Raw genomic sequence first — 20,918 nt, 5'->3', positions numbered from 1 at the left:
AAAACAGCAAAAAAAAGTATATAAAAAAAAAAAGGACAGTTGAAAAGCCCTAACTCTCCTGGAAGCAGATTTTTCTGAGGAGGAAACTCTTTGCTGTCAGTCGATGCCCAGGGCTCAGAGCTGTGTGAAATGCTTGCTCTGAGATTCAGGAGCCAGAGGTTTTGTTGTGAGATTTGCAAAAGTTTTGAGAGGCTGTGCTAAAACCTGGCCAAGGGCTGTGGGGAGGCTGAAGGCCTACGTGTGAATTTGTAACGCAGACAAGAGCGGCAATAATAATTCCAGAAGCGCACGGTCTCGATGCAGAATGGAAATCAGGCATCTCCTGCTGCATTCCCTGCCAGAGAAGGAACATCCATGGGAAGTTCCAAAGCAAAATACGTGAGACCTGGCCGAACATCATCATCAAGTAAGAATTGTCACAAATGGTTGCTCCAAGAAGGTCTGGTTGCCCCAGCAAGGTCTAGATCTAGGTCCCAGGTCTGGTTTGAAGCCAAGTGCTGATGTTTCAAAGCATCACAAGCTTTCAGCACTCACAGGGATGGGACGGGGTGGGAATCTGAAACAAATGACAGCATGTCACTGAAGTGATGGCAGCCTGGCTCTCTTTTTGGGCTGTTTTCAATGCTCGGTTCCCTGGTTGCTAAGAAAGTCGTCTAAATCCTACGCTGCGGTTCATTGTATCGCTAATGGTTAGCAGAGCTGCTTCTTGGGCGGCTTATTTTGGGGATACTGCAATACAGCTGCAGGGCTGTGCCAGACTGTGCAGCGTTTCACCCAAACGAAGTGTCAGCTTTCAGCCCTGCATCTCCCACCTCACTGCAGTGCTGGTTATGGAGGTTATTTCTTGAAGACCTCGTGCTGGGGCCCAGGACTGGCAGTAAGACAAGCACTGAGCTGGGACAGAGCTCTGAAGTTTGCAGGGTCAGGAACTCCTCACAGCCGAGCTCAGCATCCAAACCTCTGCCTCCAGAGGAAGCCAGGCAGAGGCACCTTGCTGGAGGAGGATGTTTAAAACATGGAGAGGGGCTGCAAGGGGACCACATCTCAGTCTGCAGAGTGCGCGGCTGCATTATTCAATGGTTTCTTCAGGACCGTGCTGCTGAGGCTGTAACGGGATTCAAAGAAAGCCTTAAAGCCCTGTCAGCATGATGACTTCGGCCATGCTAAGGGACCAAGTGACAGCACAGCTCCATTTTCGTAACGAGGACTGGGCATTAACCACGTCCCAACGCAGCGCTCGAGCCCTGAGCACACCTCGGTGTGCATCTCCAGCTCAGAGCCTACCTGAGAGCGAAAAGCCCCGTCCGTGGCACCCAACTCCAGCAGTTTGCCACGAGGTGAGGGCAGGCAGCCCCGCAGCACCGCCCCTGGAGCGCTGACCCGGTGCCTCGATGGGAGACACGCCGCAGAGAAGCTCAAAGCGCTCGGTGACATTTTTTAAGGCTGATTTAAATTAGTCATAGGGAATCTGAACTGAGAGCTGTCAGGCGAGGCGCTGCACGTCAGCTGGGAGGCTCTGGAGGGATATTAATGAACTTCCCCGTTCTGTACACACTGCATTTTGAAGGACTGACACACGTCCCGCAGTTCGCATTAAAATCTCTCAACGCATTCGCTGGCATCTGCCCTTCGTGGTTGAGACACGCCGTTGGGTTTCTCTTTTGCCATCTGAGAACCCACAGCCAGCAGCACCATTTGCACAGCCCCTGCCCTAATCCCAATCCTTGTCCCACTCTTCCCAGGCAGTTTTTGGCACCACGGGGGCCACGCACGCTCCTGTCCCCCCCATCCCAGCCATGCCCGTGGCCACCCAGCGCTGCCAGCGGGTGATGCTCTCCCAGCAAAATCCCCGTCCCCAGCTAGGGGCTGGGACCACCCTGCCCCTATTGCCGCGTCCCCTGAGCTGGTGGCCTTGGGGACGTGCCCACGTGCAGCCCCTCACCACGGGGCTGGGAGCGTGACGCTAGATGGCACCGCGAGGAAAGGAAAGGCGGCGGCGGCCACATTACCGAGCAACCAAGAAGAGGACACAGCTGACGGCCAGGTAGGCGAGCAGCATGAAGAGCCAGACGCCGGGGGAAAAGGGGTCCAGGAAGGAGAAGTAGCCAGGTTTGCGGCCCTGGAAGGGAAGCAAAACTGAGTTTGAGCTTTTTTTTTCTATAAATCAAGCAATTTGTTCTTAAAAGGAGACAAAGAGACACACCTGGCCTGATGGTGACAGTGGCTGGGAGCGACAGAAGGGAAATAAAAGAAAGAAAATGGAGATTTGCAAAAGTCTCGCAGGGGTGAGACACGGCCACGAGCGAGCACGCCCTGCAGCAGCTCCCCGCCGGGATCCCTCTCCTAAGTCCATTCCTCCCCCTACAAAAACAAGGGCTTTTGTTCCTCCAGGCAAACAAGCAGGTGAACTGATGGAAAGGCATGACAACCGCAGCCCTCTCTCCTCGCTGGCAGGGCGCGCTGCCCCGCTCGCCTGCGGGATCTGCAAGGGGGGAGCCCTGGGTCACCCACCAGGCTTCACACCGCACGTGGTGGCTGCGAAGGGGCACCCCTGGGTGCCAGCAGTGGGTGGGAGCGACAGAGTGGGGAGAAAACATTTTAATGCAAAAAAGAAAAAAAAAAACCCACCCTTTTGCAATATTTCCGGCTTGCTTTCTTCAGCCTTGAAACGTTCCTGCTGTACAAAACTCAATAAAATTATTACTTTTATCTCTGAGAACACGGTATTTTTATCTTCAGGATGCGTCAGAATTTCCTGCTTCTACCTCAGCAACACCACCTTGGAAAGGAGCACCCTCCTTCTCCCAAAGTACCTTCCAAGTTTCACAAGGACACTGCCACCACCGAAATCTCGTCGAGTTTAGTGACGTTGGAACAAAGGGAGGATCGATTTCTGGAAGTTTCTCGCAGGCTGAACACCTCCCGTTCTGCTGGGAGCATTTCTCCTGCCGCCACCAGCTCCGTGCACGCAGCTCCTCTGCAGCACAGCCTCCTCGAGGGGGGGAAGCAGGCGCTGGTTTATCTCTGAGCAAACTCAGTGCCGCTCGGGGGAGAGGCAAAAAGAGAGCAAAAGCCACAGGAGTAAAGAAAACAAAAGCCCCAAAAGCTCTCTGTGCAGTCTGTAATTCCTCCGTGGAGCAGAACGCGCTTTGTTTAGGCACCGTGCACATCTGATGCTCCTCTCCCACCGTGTTCAGGCAACATTCATCGGGCTCAGCACTCTTCTTTGCTTACTGTCTCCTCCAAAAGGCTCCCAGCAAAAACTCACAACTCCTAATGTGGGGCTAAAAGCATTCGTTAAGGCTGTGCGCAGGTGAGCAAAGTCAGTCCTTGCACCACAAAACCTCAGGCTTTAGGGTCTGGAGCCCTCATTTTTCTGTAATCCACTGCCTCCCTCTGCTCATGGCACACACAAACTAATAAATAGCAGCTGGTAACAAAAACCACCTCACTCCAGTTGCTGTAGCAAGCCCGGTGCCTTGGGTAGACCAAAACATTTCAGAAGTGCACTTAATCCCAAGGCAGTGAACGATTTTCTGTTTTCACAAAAAGTCCCCAGGAAACATAGATGAGTTTTGTTTCCTTACACAGAGACAAGAGGGGCATTTTAAATTCCTTCTTTTCTATAAAAAGACTGTTTTACTACTGAAATATTCCTACACTTATGCAAAAACTGAATTTCACAAGGTCTTGAAATTCTTCTGAAGACTGAGATGTTGCTAGAAAAGGCAATAGTTGTTGCACAGAGACCCTCCTCTGACAAAAATATCTAGGATACTGTGATATTCTCAGCTCCAGTCACCAGCTGGGACCGTAGTATCTCTGAAACCTTCTACAGCAAACTCTGCCCTACAAATTACACCGTAACATCTCGTCCCTGTATCCTTAAGGACAAGAGGAGCTGGAGGCTGGGATCTACAGTAGTATTTTCAGAGGTTCTGGCTTGTTAAGCCTTGTAACAAAAAGATGAGTTAAGAGTCAGTGGTTCACACCTTTCCGTGTCCATTTTTGACTCGTGATGCCAACTGGGAGCCAAGGGTAGGTGTTACCAAAGCTTCTTCAGCAACCACACGGCTCTCCTGAGTGCCCCACGCACCCCTAATTCCCTTTATCACCTACAGCAAGGCTCGTTCCGCTGCCTCTCCCTCCACAGGGGTTTGCAAGCTCAGATACAAGCTTGGGAAAGGGGAATTACGAGGTGGGAAGGCACCTCCTGCCTTCAGCCGAGCAAATGGGAGCTTCTCCAAAAAAAATCGGCTCCGAGCAGCTCATCCTTGCCCAGCATCCCAGAGCCAGCAGGGAATTCCCAGGCATCGTCGGCGTCTCAGCCGAGGCTCCCTCGTGAGATGCTCCTATAGCAAAGTCCCTTTCTGTAATTAGGGCCTCAGCGTCTGCTCCGTGTTTCCGGGGCAGTTTGTCAATAAATTATGCTCATTAGGGAAATTGCGTTGGAAGCTGGAAGTTCCAGGCTTGGCAGTGAGTCTCTCCTGTGACTTGCAGCAGTAGTAGTTCTGCTTCTCTTCAGCTGCAGTCATTTCCAGGCTGCTGTTACATATTCTTTTCATTCACAGTCGTGGATAAGAATAAAGATATTCTGTTCCCACGGAGGGCACAAACTCTCTCTTATCTGTCTGTTTTGAAGGTGGGACTGACAATATCTGGTGTCTGTCAGATATTTTTAGCAGGTCCCAGTACAGTGTTGTTAATTGGAAGAGCTATTTTTCCTGGAATAGAAATGTTCAAAGTGCCCAATAATTGATGAAGGCCTCCTGCAGATCCTCAGACAGAGGCAGGAGGGATTCACTCACCCTCTTCGGGGGTTCCTGGAAGTCCTCGTGCTCGGCCAGGCAGGAGGTGGGTTTCTGGAGGGGGCAGATATTGGGGTCAGAGCCTGACTGTGCAGGGCATGCGGGGAAAAGAGAAGGAACCAAACGTCCTGCTGGGTTCAGCAGGGCTCAGGCTCGTGGCAGACACCTTGAGCTCCTTGTTTGCCCCCCAGCACCATGCGCTCACCAGGACAGCCTGGAGGGACTGGCTGGGGAGGAGCTGTGGCATCGGTCCCCCCCAGTTCTTGCATCTTCTGCAGCAGTCAGAGAGCCCCTTCGAGCCTCAGTTCACCTGTCCTGAGCTCAGTTCTTCCAGCGTGCTCACTAAATCGACGCTTTCCCATCTCAAGGGAGAGCACGGCAAAGGTTTTCAGGGCTGATGACCGAGGATCACGCGCAAGCTGGTCCCTCAATCCCTTCCACAGAGGCAGGTGTGAGCAAAACCAAGCGTGTGCTACAAACAAAGCAGACTCCCAACATACCTCCGCGCAGGAAAAAAAAAGCAGCAGGCACCTGCCAAGGAGCACCTGTCATTACCTCCTGCCCTCCGCGGGGCCCACCAGGATGGGAAGGCAACAAACAAAGCGAGCCTTTTCTCCTCGCAGCCCGCGAGTCAGAAAGCCTATTAGAGCCCCCGCGTCAGAAATCCATACTTGATTATATCACAACGAGTGGAATTGAGAAAAATGACAGCCCCATTTAAAGCTGCCATCTTCGGTTATGTGTGATAAGAGGCGCAGCGTGGTGGCTGGGCCGGGTGGGTGGGGAGGAGAAAAGGGGGAGAAAGCATTTGCAAGCGGAGTTATATGGGAATTAAAATAAAATGTCATCACGCTGGGAGGAGACTAGGGCACAGAGGCTACTCCTCAGCAAGAGATGCATTTGTGGTTATTTATTAGCCTACGTCTGAGCTGCGCCGCGATGAACGTGCGTCAGCTGCAATTCCTGACATTGCAGAGACGTCTGCTGGGGTGGGGAAGGGAAGGGAGGGGCAGGGCAGCCGCCCACAGCTGCTCTGCAAACCCCATCCTTCCAGGACAACGGGAGCGATGAGCCTTTCTGTGTTAAACACATATTTACCAGGTTAATGAGTTAATTCTGCCCAGCTCTCAGACAGCCTCCTCAGCGCAGCAGGAGAAGCTGGGGACCCCCCTGCCATGGGAGTTCCCCATCAGCCTCACGCCGTTCGAGGAGCAGGACCTCGCTCGAGGTTGTGGGGTTGATCGGGGGCAGAACACACACAGGACTCAATCCCCAAACTTTAAAACCCATGTGAGAAAGCAAGGAGCTCGATTATAATCCCAGCCAAGTGACGCTGGCAGGAACACCCCCTGATGCACGGGGGAATTGGTGGTGGGAAGGGAAAGGTCGCGGGGCAGGGACAGTAACTCACAGCTGCCGAAGCCTAAAGGGTCTGTCTCTTTCTGATCGGTTAACTACTGATCCTAAATTCTGCACGTACCAGAAGAAATGGAATTTTAACTAGATTTTAATTACTTGTTTGTTCTTGGCAGGAGCAACTCAGCGCGGAGAGATGCGTGCGCAAGTTTGTTTATGCTCGTGCAGAACACTGCATCTCCAACAGCCTTGCGAAGGGAGAGAGGGGGCAGGGAGAGGCAGCTCTAATTGTTTTATCCCTTTGGCTGCTATTGTTGAGCTGACAGGAGACCAGGACTGTAATTCTCATCCCATTTGGCATTGTACAGAGCACACTGCAAAGCCATGGGTTGGGAACAGACGGACGTCCTGTCGCACTCACCTTCTGCAACACCTGGGAAATGGGAGCTTGGAGCTGCACAGCTCCTTCTGGGGGATCCCCCCCAAAGCTGACGCAGGAGCAAGGGTGTCTGAGAGCCCCCCTGCAAGGCAGCAGCACCCCGGGGACCTCCTGGTTCCCTGGGGAGCAGCGAGCTGTGCCCCAGGAGGGAGCCAGCACGGCTGGAGGTTCAGCAACGGGAACCGAAGGCACCGAGCTGACACTGGGTGAAAATGAAAATAAACGTCCAGCACATTTGTGCTTAAATAGGAAAAGAAAATATTTTTATGAGTTATTCACTGTTCTTCTGTAACTAGGCGCGTTTGCATGCAAATAATGGAGGGACGTAAATGGCTATAAAATAAGTCGCTTACCATATGAACTCGGTAGAGAATGCTAATTCCCAAAGTCATGAATGGCTTAGAGAAATCAATCACCTTCTCCCGCTCCGCGGTAATCGTCAGCCCCGCCACTGCCAAATCGGCTTTCTGGAGAGAGAGGAGAGCAGAGATGAGGACCCTGAGCCTGGGAAGAGGCAGGGAAGGGGGCACAGCACGCCCAGGGCCACGCACCCGATCCTGGAAGGTGGGTGTCCCATCCTGATGGGACGGGGTGCGTTTGCTGCAGGGCAAGACGTGGCTCTGGGGAAAGCAGCAGGAGTTTTCCTGGTGATGTCCATGCTCACCGAGCGTGTTTCACACGGACACCCCAAAGCATAACCCACCTCGTGCTCCGGACCACTCTTTGCATCTCTGTAGCTGTGGGTTGCAGCCTCCCGCTTCCAAAGCCCCCGTTAAACACAGCCGCCCCCTTCCCTTCCAGACAAGGCTGTTGTTACTTGCAAGCACCATAGGTAGGAAATCACAACAAAGCACCATTATTGCTCACAAACCCCGAGTCATGAAGTTTACAAGCCTGCCAAACCCAGGCTCCCAAAATTGCAGCTCAGACTCCAAAAAATTCGGAGGACTGGTGTAAAAATTTCCAGATTGACTTGCAAACCAAATGAGATTGGGGGGGGGGTGTAAAATTTATTCCAACGTTAATACCCTTGTAATATAGATAATATTTAAAATTCAAATTCCTTATATTTATTACTGTAGCTCTTTTAATGTCGGTAATTGCTTTCTATAAAAATGAAACCTCCTCCATTCTCTTATACATTTGTTTGCCTGCTTTGCAGGATGACAATTATGCATGTGGAAAGAAAGAAAAAGGGGAGGAGGGGGGGAAGAAAAGCTATTTGCACATGTTGTCCCCGCGTTTCATAAGGTCTGTGCAGAAGCTGAGGCACCATCAGGCCTGAAGACCCGATAAAATATGCGGCTTATCTCCCTGGATCCATGCCCTACTTGCAAATGCACCACTCAAAGGCAAATTTGCTGGTGCACCGCTCGTGCCACGCTCTCTGCCCCTGCTGCTCTCGCTTCTTTTTCCCGAAGAAAAACAGGGCCAAGTGCCTCCTGGCTGAGGTTTGCCCACGTCTTTCACTCCCGCGGCCCCAGAACCACTTTGAGGCAGATGGGGAGGACGGGCCAATAAAAGGCAGGAGCTGCAGGAGCAAAGGGCAGCCTTACTGCAGCCTGAAGGCAGGAGGAAAAGGGAAAGAAAGGCAAGGGGATCAGCAAGCCTGCCCGCTAGCAGGTAAGGGGCACGGGGCACGGAGAAGGTGATATTTCACAGCCTGTGCAGGACGGCTTTATTGGACAAGCCCACTGCCGGATTTTTGCAATTGTTTCCCAGCAGCTATTGCAGGTTCCTGGGAGGTGCAGGCTGGAGTGAATTATGAGCTGGGGAGGATTTCTGCCTAGCCAGACGTTTACCCACAGGGTTTTTAAAAGGCACCAGCAATCATAGCATCGAGTGTGAGCAGTTCAGCCCTATGTAAACATCAGGAGATTACAAAGATGGGATCAATTCATCTGTGGAACATGGCATGTGAGGAATTTTATCTGCAGGGAAAGCCTCAAGCTTCCTGACCCTCTCCTGCCTACGTTAAAAGGGTTTGCAGGTACCATTGTCCCGGGGAGAGCTCTGCCAGCAAAGCCCCTGGTGAAGATACAGCTCATCCTGACAATGGATTTCCTCTCCCAGTTCTCCAAAAAGTGCCACGGGGCGCTAAAGCATCGGGCTGAAGCACCTGGAGAACATCCCGTGGGCATGGGCTTTCACGGGGTGCACCTGCTGCCTGTGCTGAATGGTGTGAAGGCAACTAGAGCCCATCTCCCTCTGCTCTTTTAAAGCCCTTCTCCCTCTGCTCTCTCCCTGCTGTCTCAACTTTTGTCCTCCCAGGAGGCAGCACCAGAGCCCCAGCCACTTGCAGGCTGCTGTTACCTCCGCACACCCACGCTCGCCTCCTCCTTTGGCAGCTGCTCCCCGCAGCAGAGACCTGGCTGCTGGCGGCTTTGTCTGCGGCTCTGCTCCCTCAGGCTCCCTCTCCCTCCGCTCTCCGGGCTCAGAAGCCGGGCAACTTCAGGGCTGCTTTCTGACAGCAAGAAACTTTGATCTGGGAACGGCACGCAGCGCGCTCCCTGCCTGCCCGTCATCCATTTCGTGCTTTCGCCTTCGCTTCCCGATGTTCACCCAACTCGTGTGATTCACCGGGGTCAGCGTATCTTGGTTACAGGCAGCGCTGCAGACCTCGGCGCTCTCCTCCCCTCCCCACCTGAGCACGGGTAGGAGTTAGCGTTTTACAGCCTGAACAATGCATTTGGGGGAGAAACGGGTTTCGTTTCGTGTTTCTGCGCTCCATCCGCGTCCCAGCTCTGGGGAAAGGGAAACCAGGAGGCGAAGGATGGGGGGAAGAGGGGCAAACGCTGTGGGATTTTCAGCCTTCAGCACAGTTGCAGCTATAAATGTCAGCGTGAAATCGGCTTAGAAAAAGACCCAGAGCGTTTTGGGAGTAGAAACAGGCGCTCCTTTAACAAAGCACCGCTCAGACAAGGCCAAAACTCTCACTGGGTGAGAGAAAGCCCAGGTGGGCTGGCGTCGGGGATAAAAGCACGAGCCGCCATGACCGTACCTGGCACTAACCGTGGAATCTGCCGGCATCAGCAGACAAGCTTGTGCTGCCTCTGGAAAGGATGTTAAACACGGAGGCTGAGCCGGGCTCCTGAGGAGGAACAACAATTAAAGCAGCCTTACGAAGGAAATTGCGGGGACTGTCAGTCCGGAGGAGGCAGCCGCCTCCTCGCTGCGGATGCTGACAAGGCTCATCTGGAGGCTAATGGTGATGAATGGGGCCTGACGTCAGGCGCAGCCCGGCCGGGAACGATCCTGACGAAATTCCCAAAACACCAGGGCCGGGTGGGCGGCCCTGCTGCAGCCCTGCTGCCACCCACGAGCCTCCAGCCGGCGGGGAGAGTCCGAGCGGCGCCAGGCTTTGGGCTGTCCGTGCTTCGGTGCGAAACGCACGCCTGGAGGATGGCTCCGGCAGCACAAACCTGGGATTTCTTGCAGGAGGATGAGTCCCTGACTTCAACAGCAGCTCGGCTCCTAAATCCCCTGTGCCCTCCTTGCCGGTACTGCCAACAGCACACACTGTGGCCAAGGGCAGGGGAAGGTATTTCTTATTCTGCCCCCTTGCTGTGAGGTCTGCAGCCCTGTCCTGTGGCACCGTTTGGTTGCTGGATTGATGCACAGACTGCCCATCTGATCTGCGAGGAGCTATTTCGGGTTGTGCAGGCAGCCAGGGACGCACATTCTTGCATTTAAAACCAGGGCCAGGTGAGGGTCACTCAAAACTGTGGTTTTTTTTTTGAAGGATGTCTGTGAATTCTGCCGTATGCAAAGTGACAGCCTGAAAGCCCCGGAGGCTGCCACCCTCCATCAAAGCCACAAAAGGGGACGGGAGGATCAGTAATGAGCGCAGACACCAGCCTCAGGTCTGCCTTCCCCCTGCACTATCTCTAGGGAGGAGAAACTCTGCCAGGCGCTCCTGTGCCCTTGGCAAGAGCCAGCTGGGATGACGCACCGGGAACGGGGACCCTAAAAGCCACCCAGGACCGGCAGGGACACCCACCCAGCTCACACCACAGCGATGTGAGCCTGCACACCGTGTGCACGACAAGAGCAGCAGCACACCACCGACCTCCACCACTCGCCCACCCACACCTCCCTCCCACCTGCCCAGCTCCCCCCGGCACGTTGGCAGCCCCCCGGCACACACACAGACCCCCCCCCTCCCTCCCTCTCGACACCCACACACAGCTTTTTCTCGCTGAACACCAACACCCACTGCAGGACTCCGCCAATTTTGGAAGAACTTCTCCCTCTTATCCCCTTCCTCCATTCCCTATCCTTGGAGCAGCTGAGGAGAGGGCCTCGGAGCACAAAGCACCTCCCCTGGTCACAGCAGTGGAGCTGGAAAAGCCTCACCCCAAAGCCTTCAAGTCCCTTCAGGACTGCAAGACGCTCAGCTTCACCTCCCCCGCTTTAAATAGAGCTTTAATCGCTGCTGATCTCAGCCAGATTCAAGCCACTGATGCAGAAGCCAAAGGCCCAGCACTGCTCCGCACCCCATCGCTCCCCAGACGATGCTGTGCAGGGGGGGACGGCAGGAGCTCACTCTCCCCAGCCCCTTCTCCCTTGATGCACCCTAAGGCACCACCAGCCTCACGCCACCCATGGGGCTTGTACCCATGGGCACGGCACGGGCCAGCACTGCTGTCCCCGTGGCACCTGGCCCTTGTACCTAAATGCCCCGCAGGGCCAGCTCCCGGTCCACGAGCCCACCAGCACGCCCACCACCTTGCACCACCCTGCTATTTAAACGTCAAAAGACGCCTGGGCAGCTGACAGAGGCTGCAGAAAAAGAAATCCAAGTCTGCACGGAGCGTGCTCCTGCCCGGGCTGTGCTGTCCTTCAGGTGAGCGTGCTGGCGGGGACAGGCACCCGGTGCTGGTGCCCAGCTGAACAGGGCACTGGCCCGGCTGTCAGAGGGAGGCCCTGGGAGGCCTCACAGCAAAACCCCAGCACCACATTCCTGCCGGTAAAGCCTCCTGGCAAGACCACGCCACCTCCTGTCAGCTTAGCCCTGTTCCCCGGGGGCAGCCCCGAGGTGGGTGAAGGCAGGCGCTGCTGCTGCAGGCGCTCCCGGGCACAAACACGGCTCCTCAGGAGGAGCAAAGGGTGCTGAGCACCAGCAGCGTGCTGAGAGCTGATGTACAGGCACTGAGCACAGCCACCAAGGCGCTCCGCTACCCAGACAGCAAGTACAGCAGCGGTGGAACAAAGAGAGAGCTGTCGCATCGCCTGGAAAATACACTCGTTGGCTTGTAGCTGAGTAGCGAATTCATTTTGGCTCAAGGACGTGCTGGGGAAGAGAAAGGGAAGACAAGACAACCATCGGGGAGTCAAAGCCAGGCTTCCGTACCGCGGCAGGAAGAAGTGAGACGTAATTCTTTCCGTGCTGTTGTCCCCGAAGGCTCCAAAGGCAAACAATAGGCGAGAGGAAGATTTGCTGTTCCCCCCGTTTGCTCGTTATAGATAGCAGGCGTGTAAGGTGTCAGCCCAGCTGCTGGAGACTGAAGTCTTCTGTGCCAGACCCAGCGGGGCTATCAGGGAAGCCTGCTCCATCCCGAGAGCAGCTCTGCTGCCCTGCTCACTCGAGGGACAGGAATGGTGCTGAGCCGTCCTGCCCCACGTGCGCACGGTGACCGGTTAGCTTGGCGGCTTCCAAATTTGTGATATCTTCATTAAGGAAGGGGTTCAAGTCCTTCCAGGTGACTTCTCCCAGGCTGCATTTCCTTCACCTGACCACGATGCTTACAGGGTTCCCGATCTGAGCGCGAGTCCGGCTGCTGACCCGGAGCCAGGACCTCTGCAGCTCCTCCAACCCCCCCCCAGCCATCCCATTCCTCGTGCTCCTGAGCTCTTAATCGGTTTTGTGAGCAGGTCAATCAGATTCGTGAATCTTATCGACTTGTGAATTTGGGTCAACAACAAATGGATGTTTGTACAGAAACCGTCTCACTCGTATCACAGCGCACAATTAGCTGTAAGAGAATTTTCAGCACTAAGGAATAAATCAATAGCTGGTCAATCCAGCAGCAGTAAAATGAAATATTTTTCCCAGACAGCCCATAGTTGCTCGGAGCAGCTTCAGTGCCGTGGGGGCGTTACAGAAATGGAAATAAAATAGAGGGAAGGTTTTGCATGGAGCTGGGTAACTTTCCGACCTTCTGGTCCTGCACACTTACATGCACATTGGCCAAAGCTGACTGTATGAGAAGCTGATCGGGGCGAGGAAGGAATCCCTACCTTACATTAATACAGCACTGCATAAGAGTCAGGTGCAAGCTTTCCTTTTGGGTAGGATTTGGGATGCTCTGACCCCTGCGGCAGGTTTGTGTCCTGACTAATGCCCTCAAGGCTGCACAGAGCTGAGCTGGAGGGAGAAAAGTGCCCAAGGAATGAATCCCCTGGCAGAGGAACACGGTAGCCAACACATCCTCTGGTGCTTCAGCCTCCAGGCGGGACGGAGAGCAGCACGCACACGGCCAGCTCTGCCCTGCCAGGCCTGGGACCCATCAAAAACTCGCTGAAATCACCCTTCTAAAGCTTCTGAAGGGCCTAGAGAGAACCAAGCAGAGAACGCCTGTTCTCATCTCCGATTTCTGATTCAGCCTCACACAGATTTGCCAGCTCTGTCCTGCTGAAGCAGAAATAAAAATCCTCCTAAATAAAGCTCGAGCTGAAGGAGAAACAATTCGTTTCTCTGCGAAGATGAAGTTAAAACACTTACCGCTACCAAAAGCAATCTCCAGGAGCTCCCATCTAACGGGGAGGTGCTGCCAGGGCCAGCAGGCCAAAAACCCGATGGCTGTTCCCTTCCTTGCCTGCCCAGATCACACGTCACACCCTGCTCCTTCTCGCCTCCCAGAAGAAGCGCTGCAGAACCGTTTGACACGTAGTTGTGTGTGCGGATACACAGAGCGAGAGGTGCACGAAAACTATGCCAATAGCCCAGAGCATTTGCAAACAGCCGTACAGGAGGCTCCTCACCAGAGGCTGCGGAGGAGGAATCTCAGCTGGCACCGAGCTCGCACTGTGCCGGGAGGGACGACCCAGGTGGTGGCATCGGTTGAACGGGGACCTGAGCACGTACCCTGCCCCTCAGCACCTCGCTCAGACCCGGAGCTGTTCCCACCTGGCTTGGGACACTCAAATGGAGCTGCTAAGGGAGGAGGGAGCATCAGCCAGGCCCCCTTTGCCTGCTGGGGGAGAAGCAGCGGGATGCTGGGGGGCATCATGGAGAGATGCTCACCCCAGAGGGATGGAATCGGGTCCGCGTTCCTCCGCTTTGCAGCAGGACCCACCGCTGCCGTAAGGGTAATGATGGGGTGGCTCGGGTGCTCCTCTGGCACAGCGCTGAGGGTTATCACAAACACACCTCCCCACGGATTTGCCACCAGCTGAGAAACTGTCACCGGGTTCTCGCAGGCACGTCGGTAATGACAAGGCAGCGCGGAACCCAGCGAGGAAGAATCGGTTTAAATGGCATCTATCTTAATGTTGGCTTTGGCTAAGCCTGTTTTACTAAGGATCTCGGAGCATTTCATCAACCGTGTTTAAGCTCCGGGATCCCAGGGGAAGGAGCACCTTTAGCTGCGGAGGAAAACAGAGAGCAGGGAGGGGGGCACAGGAGCGTGCACACGCACAAAGTGTTGTCAGACCCAGCAAAAGCAGGCAGCTCTCAGGCTACATCACTGCCACGGGGAGGAACGTGAACAGAGCTCGATCCATGCACAGTGAGCAAAAACTGTTCCTCTCCAAAAACAATACCGGAAGTCGAGGTGCTGAAATGAACCTGCCCAAACTTTTCTGGGTAGAAATGGGATTCTTACTCCCTTCCCTCCCTGCTCAAACAGTGCCTTTTCGCAAGTTTGCTTTGATTTCTACTGCCCACCCTGCCAGTACCTGCACATTTTCCTATGTCAAGTTTTCATTACTTTTTTCCACTGTGAAAAAAAGAACCAAACACCACTCGGTGTCGAGCAGGGATCTCAGAGTGCAGGCAAAGCAAACAGCCTTGAGAGCACCCAGGGGCACTAGCACCCTCCGCGACTTCGCACACTGTCACGCTGACACAACAACTGCATTTACAACCAGGAGAAAACACTGAAGAGGGATCCTCCGGTCAGAGCCTTGCACGCAGACTAAAACCCCCATCCATCCTTATCATCCTGGAGCACTTAAGAAAGCATCAGGCTTTGCCGTTGCCAAGTCCCACTAGAGCACAGCTAAAAGCAGCGGTTAATTCACTTACCCGAGCAATCAGCTCCCCAACCATCCCTGTCCACGTGCCGTTTGCCTCCGGGACTCCATACACCCCGTCGCCGACCAGGTGGATCTTATAGTTGAAGCGCAGGATCTCGGCCAGCTCCTTCAGCATGTCCACGCAGAAGCCCTCGTAGCGGTCGTTGCCTTCCAGCTCCTGATGGTTCCACTTCAGCATTAAGTACGGGTTTTCCTGCATCGAAACTGGGCAGCTGTCATTCCCATCTTAGCCGGGGCGTCCCAGCAGCACGGCGCAGCGGGGAGGGGGCTCCCTGCAGGGGCTGGGATGCGAAAGCTCTGATACGGGGCACCTGGGCCAACTTTTCCAGCTCGGCCTCTCTTTCAGCAAACTTAGTGGGATGCAAGGGAATAACGCCCAGCGTGCTTCGGGGTTTTGAGGGTCTTCCAGCAGAAGTAGTGGAAAAAATCATGGGTACCAGCCCAGCACCGGACAGGGAACTTCTATAAGGGTAATTGCGTGTATTGCCTGTACCCGTGAGGTCTTGGTTCATAGAAGTTGCACCCATCTCAGCCAATTTTAGTAATTTTTATGGGTAGATGGGACAACTGTCCCTTCCAACTTACCAGCTGTACACAGAACAAGAACATCATTCAGAGATGAATGTAAAATGGCAACTTATCCCCATTCCAGCCCTCTCCCCAGCTGCTTCTGAACTCATCAAATATCATTTCCATATGAAACATCAACTTGAGTTTAATTACACTGTCATGAATTGTCCTCAGTGCTGTAATTAGAGATTTGATCGTCTGTTCTTTATGAAATCAGTGTGCAACACTGCATGCTGGGGGCAGAGGGGGGTAGGAGGAGAGAATAATATTGCAGCTGATTGACACCCCTAAGCACTGGGCTGGCGACGAGCTAATGGGAACTGTAGGTGACCCCCTCACTTACCAGGATGGTGGTGACAATGAGCGTGGTGTTGAACAGACTGTCGGATATGTTGGAGGAGAAGATCCTGTTGTCCATGCTGAGTCCTTCAGAAACGTGCCAGTGGCCGATCTGGAGAGAGAAACAGCACAATAAGGAAATTTACAGGACAAATTACTGTACGCTCCCACCATATGGCTCCGGTGACTGACAACCATCCGGCTGGCCCTGTAAAAGGTATTTATGAACGCTCCGTTACTGAGCTTGCATATCAGGATCCTGCTCCCTTATGCCCCCTAGAAGAGCCTTTTATTGTCTCATATGTAGACCTGCAGCTGAGGGAGGCCAGCTCGCTCTCCCCGAGACCCTTTCCTCTCTCCTTTTTCTTCTGTAGATCCTCTCTGATCCCATCAGGTCCCAGCCCATCACTTGCTGAAGAGCTGCCCCAGCCGAAGTCCTCCAACACCACTGAAGTACAGCCGGGAGAGGTGGTGGCTGACCCCAAAATGCACACACGTCTTCACAGCTCCTCCATAAATGTGGGGCTCAAGCAAATCCTTTCGTGGTCAGGGCTTTGCCTACAGCGTGACGGATGGCTGAGGACCTCGCAGTCACCTCCAAGCCCCTGTGCTGAGCCGAACGCAGCCTGAAAGCACCGCCACCCCAGTGGGGGCTGAATCGTCCCGGCTGCTGGAGCAAGCCCTTGCGGGTAACACAACAGGGATCATTCCTCCGAGCTGCCAGCTCAGCACCTTCTGCAGCATCAGCAACGCCCTGCTAAAGGCACTCACTGTGGCGAGGAGCTCTGAACGGGCTGCGAGCACCTCTGGGGGCTGCACCCAGCATGGGGGCACTGAGCCCCTGATGGGAGATGGAGGCACAGTGATGGCTGTACTGGATCAGGTCTTGGGCATCCTGTTGTTTTGACAGCTGGTTGTGGCCTAACTCCCATCACGCTCCTAGCAGCATGGTCACACTGCAGGGCAGGACACGTCTCTGGGAACAAGAGTCTCAGACCGGGAATTTACCAGCCACTTCTCGGACAGGGAGCTCACCCAGCCTGCATTCCCCAGCTCCGCGCCAAGGTGCTCGCCTCTTGCAGCGGCTGCTGAACAAAAACCCCTCTGCTCTAACTGCCTCTCTGAGCCAGAGAGCAGTCATAAACATCACCTCGTTGTTTTTCCCCCCTCCTAGACTTCACAAGCGGAGATTAGTGACAGATTAACTTTAATTTTAACAGCCTTCGCTGTTCTCAGATTCCTCCCTCCCCTGCTGGCATATTGAGACTAATTGACTGCCTCCTCCTCTGACAGCGCAGTGGATTTGACCTTGCTTTGAACACAGCACCAAAGCCAAGCACTCCCGTGTGCCGGGGTCCTTCCACCCCATCCTGGCTTGTTCCAGCTCACGACTGTCCCCTCGCAGGGTGACAATGCCACTAATTGACTCCTCGTGCTGTTCGCCACATCTGAAGTTTGACGTGTCAGAAGATGGCTGGGATCCTCAGATCTCCCCCCTCTCCTGCAAGACGGATGTCAAGGTGATTTTAATCATCTCTATCTACGTATAAAGAGCCTCTGAAAAACAGAAAACACATTCATCTGCAGAACGCGTTAGGGGATAATCAAACGCTCTGCCCAGACGTGGTTAAGATGGGTGTGTTGTTAAGGCTCCGGACTAGGACTTAAGAGTTTTTAGGGTGCGGGAGTTTTCAGTAGAGGCTGCGATTGGTCTGTAAAAATACAGCAGGTGGAGGAGGCCCATACAAAAAGAGGTAGAACAGATTTTCGAAGCTAAAACGATAGCGTTAGCGCAAAAATAAATAGATAGAAACCAGCCAGAAATAAACAGGCTGAAAAATCCGAAAGAGGGCTTCCAACGATCGGAGGAGCTGAAGGAGCAGACCCCCTCAGCACCTCCTGCGCTCAGCCCCGCTCTGCCCATCCTGCCCTCAACGCCTGCAAAGGGTCCTGGGGCAGGAGACCTTTCTTGATATAAGCCCTTGTGATCAGCAGGGAGCAAACGCCCCGTTTCAGTGCAAACCAGCCCAAAAAGCAGCTGCTGGAGCCTGGGACAAGCAAGGAATTGACATTGCCCCATCCCCACAGGCAGGAGAGGCCCCTCAAATCAGCTGCTGTGCACAAGGCATTACTGGGATCGGTGGCACTTAAAGATTTCTTATCTCTGGAGAAAATTACCAGCAGTTAAAGCAACGCAAGTGTGGCTCGCTCCTTTAATCCTTCATCTGCTCCGCTCAGACACGGCCACGTTAATGATGCCTGGGCTCGCGAGCTCCTCGTGGCACAGGATGACAAAAAGCCCCTCGCACTAATGATCTTAATGAAGTCTGCTGCTCAGTGCCCCGCAGGCCCGAACGGCAGCGAGAGACAACATGGCAAGACCTCTCCATAAACTTCAGGAGGCCCTAATTCTTTTACCTAAAAATTAAGGTAAAGCCAGCCTTGATCGTGGATGTCTTACACCAGGCAGGTCTCCAGTGCAGCGAACCCAGCTCTCCTCTGGGCTACGATTAGCAAGCACCGTCCTGAGGATCGCATCCATCACCCCCCCCTCCTCTGTGGCCCCAGGAAAAGGAAGGAGCACGAACTGCTCCCATTTCTCATCAGGCCTACACCTGGAGATCCTGTTGGCACTGATGGGAAGGCCTGTGCCAGCAGGAGATGTAATTAAGTGGGTACTTGGTACACGGTGCCTCCGTCAGCCCAGAGAGGAAGGAATTAGTGTCTGGAGAGGGGGGTGGAAAGGGGAATAAAGCAAACAAATGAAGGAAAACCCTCAGAGGGCGCTGCGCAAAGCTGCCAGGTGGCTGGCACTCCTGAAGGACGCTGCAAGACGGAGGCAAGCAGGCAGAAGTTGGCAGGGGACACACAGAGAGCCAGCTACAGAAACCCGCCCAACCCTGAGGCGCGCACACAGCCCCCCCCAGAGCTCCCCTGTCCCCCAAAGGAGACGACTGACATCGCCCAGGCAGGATGGACGATGGCAGGGTCCGAGCTCGCTGCCTCCTTGCAGGCTCTGTCTCCGAACCCGTGCTAAAGAGGAGCAAGCCCCGCCGAGACCGATCAGCCGCTTCTCCGTTAGAAAGGCTTGATGCGGCGGGGACTGCGGAGGGTCCCGGAGCTATCGGCTGGTAGCTCGTCTGGAGCTCATCAACACCGCAATTAGGCACCCCCGTCACTTCCACTGCTCCAGAGCTGGACGCCAGCAGTCAGCTAGACGCGAGGACATCGCAGCCAGAGCTGGGGACAACCTGCCCCTCGTGGGGCTCCAGCTCTCCCTGCCTCTCCTCTCGCTTTCCCCGGGGCCAGGCAAGTCCCAGCCCCTCTTCATTCCCTCTTGTTGAGCTGCCAAACCTCAGCTCGGCATTCAGTGCAAATCGCTGCCCAGAAGCCTGAGTGATGCTTTTTGTATGGGCAAAGAAAGGGAGAAAATAAAAAGATGACATTTACCGACTCAGTCCTTGTCAGATCTATGGATCACCGACACATTAATGAGCCTGTGCTTTATTGGGCATTCTTTGAGCAGAGAGCAGCTTTCATATGGCTGGGGAAAAATTTCCACTAGTTAAGCTAAATCAGGAAAAAACACGTTCAGTGCATTACATAAATGTATTAAGAATTGGATGTCAAAAAGCCCTGTCTCTCCTTGCCCAAAAGCAACAGCAAATTTTAAAATCTAAGTGTCTCTAATTTGTTTGCTGGATGAGATCTGGATCAGCTTCAAGATTCGGTGAATTCTCTATCAAAGCTGATGAGCTGGAAGTCCCTGTGGCTTCGGTAGATGGAAGGAGAGAGGGTGGGAGAGAGAAAGAGAGAGAAATGGGCAGAGAGCGTGAGCTTGATTAAAAATAAGAAGGGAATAGGAGCGTTTCAAACGAGAGCCTGGACAAATCAGCTAATATAGCCCTCGGGAACAAGATTGCCCCCAGGATGTGAATGCCTGTTCCTTACCCTGTCCCCTCGCGATGGGTTTAATTAAATGATTTCTAATGATTTATTTAGTTATTTTCATCCCAGGAAGCCTGCTTGGCGAGCAGAAGATAACCACCTATGGCGTGGTGGAGAGGCTGCAGCCTCCAGGGCTTCGGCTTCCCTCTGCAGCCGTGGAGGAGATCGCACCAGTGTCTGGGGCCACCGTCCCAGCTGGGTACGTGGGTGACAGTCCCTAAAACCTGCGAGCAGGTCCCACGTGGCTCTGCTGCTAGGCGAGATCCTCCGCGGGGCTGCCTGAGAAGGGGAGAGCCGGCGGCAGAAAGGCTGCTGTGGGCAGACGGAGCAGGTTTTAGGCAGAAAAACTCCTGATGGAGAGGGCTCGCAGCCACCAAACACTCCCAGCAGGCAGCTGCACACACCAAGGGACTGCCCTGCCGTTCCAGCGCTGTGTCGCTGTGACTCGCAGCAATTTGTCACCATCACTCTCTGACGGGAACTTTGAAAACACTCCGCTCCAGCCCAGGCTTCCTGGGTACCTCCGAAACGTGAAGCTGCTTGTTTACCAACCTCCTGCATGCAACAGATCACAAATGGTTTTGCCCTTTCAGATTGGGTTTGTGGAGAAAGAGCTGAGATATTTGTCTTTTAGGCACCAGGTCCCGTTTCGTTGGGATGCCCGCCAGCACCCCACGGCATCGCTCATCCTGCGCTTCATCGCCACTGAGGGACCACAGGGCAAAGGGGAGAGAAGAGGCACGAGGGGGTCTGCAGCCCTCCCACCGCAGAGGGTTGGGAACCAGCACCACCCTTCAACCCCAAAGCAAGCCTGCAAGCTAGGGAAAAGGTCAGTAGGGACAGCACAGAGCGACCCAGCCCCACCTGAAGTACAGGCAGGGACCTCACACCATCACCTGCCCGGGGAGGGGAGATCCTCTCTCTAAGCAGGGATGCTTACTCAGTGATGGGAAGGAAAAGCCATCGTTTCTGTCACCCAAGTGAGGAGCTGAGCTACATCGGCAGGGCTGCCAGGGGTAATGCGGCTCTCGGAGCTCTCGTGGAGCTCTCGGAGCAGGGCTGCTCCAGGAGGACCTGCACACTTAACACGAACTCCCTGCCACGTTCGAGCACATGGAAAATGCAGCAGTCGTAGCGAGGCTTACAGCATTTGCTTCCCTTGCTTGAGCTGAACGTAGGCTCCTGTTAATGCAGACGGG

General features: G+C 54.3%; 1 protein-coding gene across 3 annotated transcripts in view; it reads right to left on the bottom strand.

Annotated features, from left to right (window-relative positions):
• Positions 1-20,918, bottom strand: part of GRIK4 (glutamate ionotropic receptor kainate type subunit 4) — a 166,836-nt gene that overhangs the window by 7,828 nt on the left and 138,090 nt on the right. For all 3 annotated transcript variants that reach the window (XR_005814260.1, XM_040534372.1, XM_040534373.1), the window contains 4 exons: positions 15,776-15,883; positions 14,852-15,055; positions 6,957-7,070; positions 2,010-2,119 (listed from right to left, as the gene is read on the bottom strand). Coding sequence is in view for 2 of the 3 variants with exons in the window: in XM_040534372.1 (XP_040390306.1) it covers positions 2,010-2,119; positions 6,957-7,070; positions 14,852-15,055; positions 15,776-15,883 (536 nt within the window). In the remaining variant the exon portion in view is untranslated. The remainder of the gene's footprint in view (positions 1-2,009; positions 2,120-6,956; positions 7,071-14,851; positions 15,056-15,775; positions 15,884-20,918) is intronic.

The sequence above is a fragment of the Cygnus olor genome, chromosome 22 (genome assembly GCF_009769625.2).
Source record: "Cygnus olor isolate bCygOlo1 chromosome 22, bCygOlo1.pri.v2, whole genome shotgun sequence".
NCBI classification, from domain to species: Eukaryota; Metazoa; Chordata; class Aves; order Anseriformes; family Anatidae; genus Cygnus; species Cygnus olor.
Note: the sequence above shows the minus strand (reverse complement) of the source record. Positions and strands in the feature narration are given on the sequence as shown.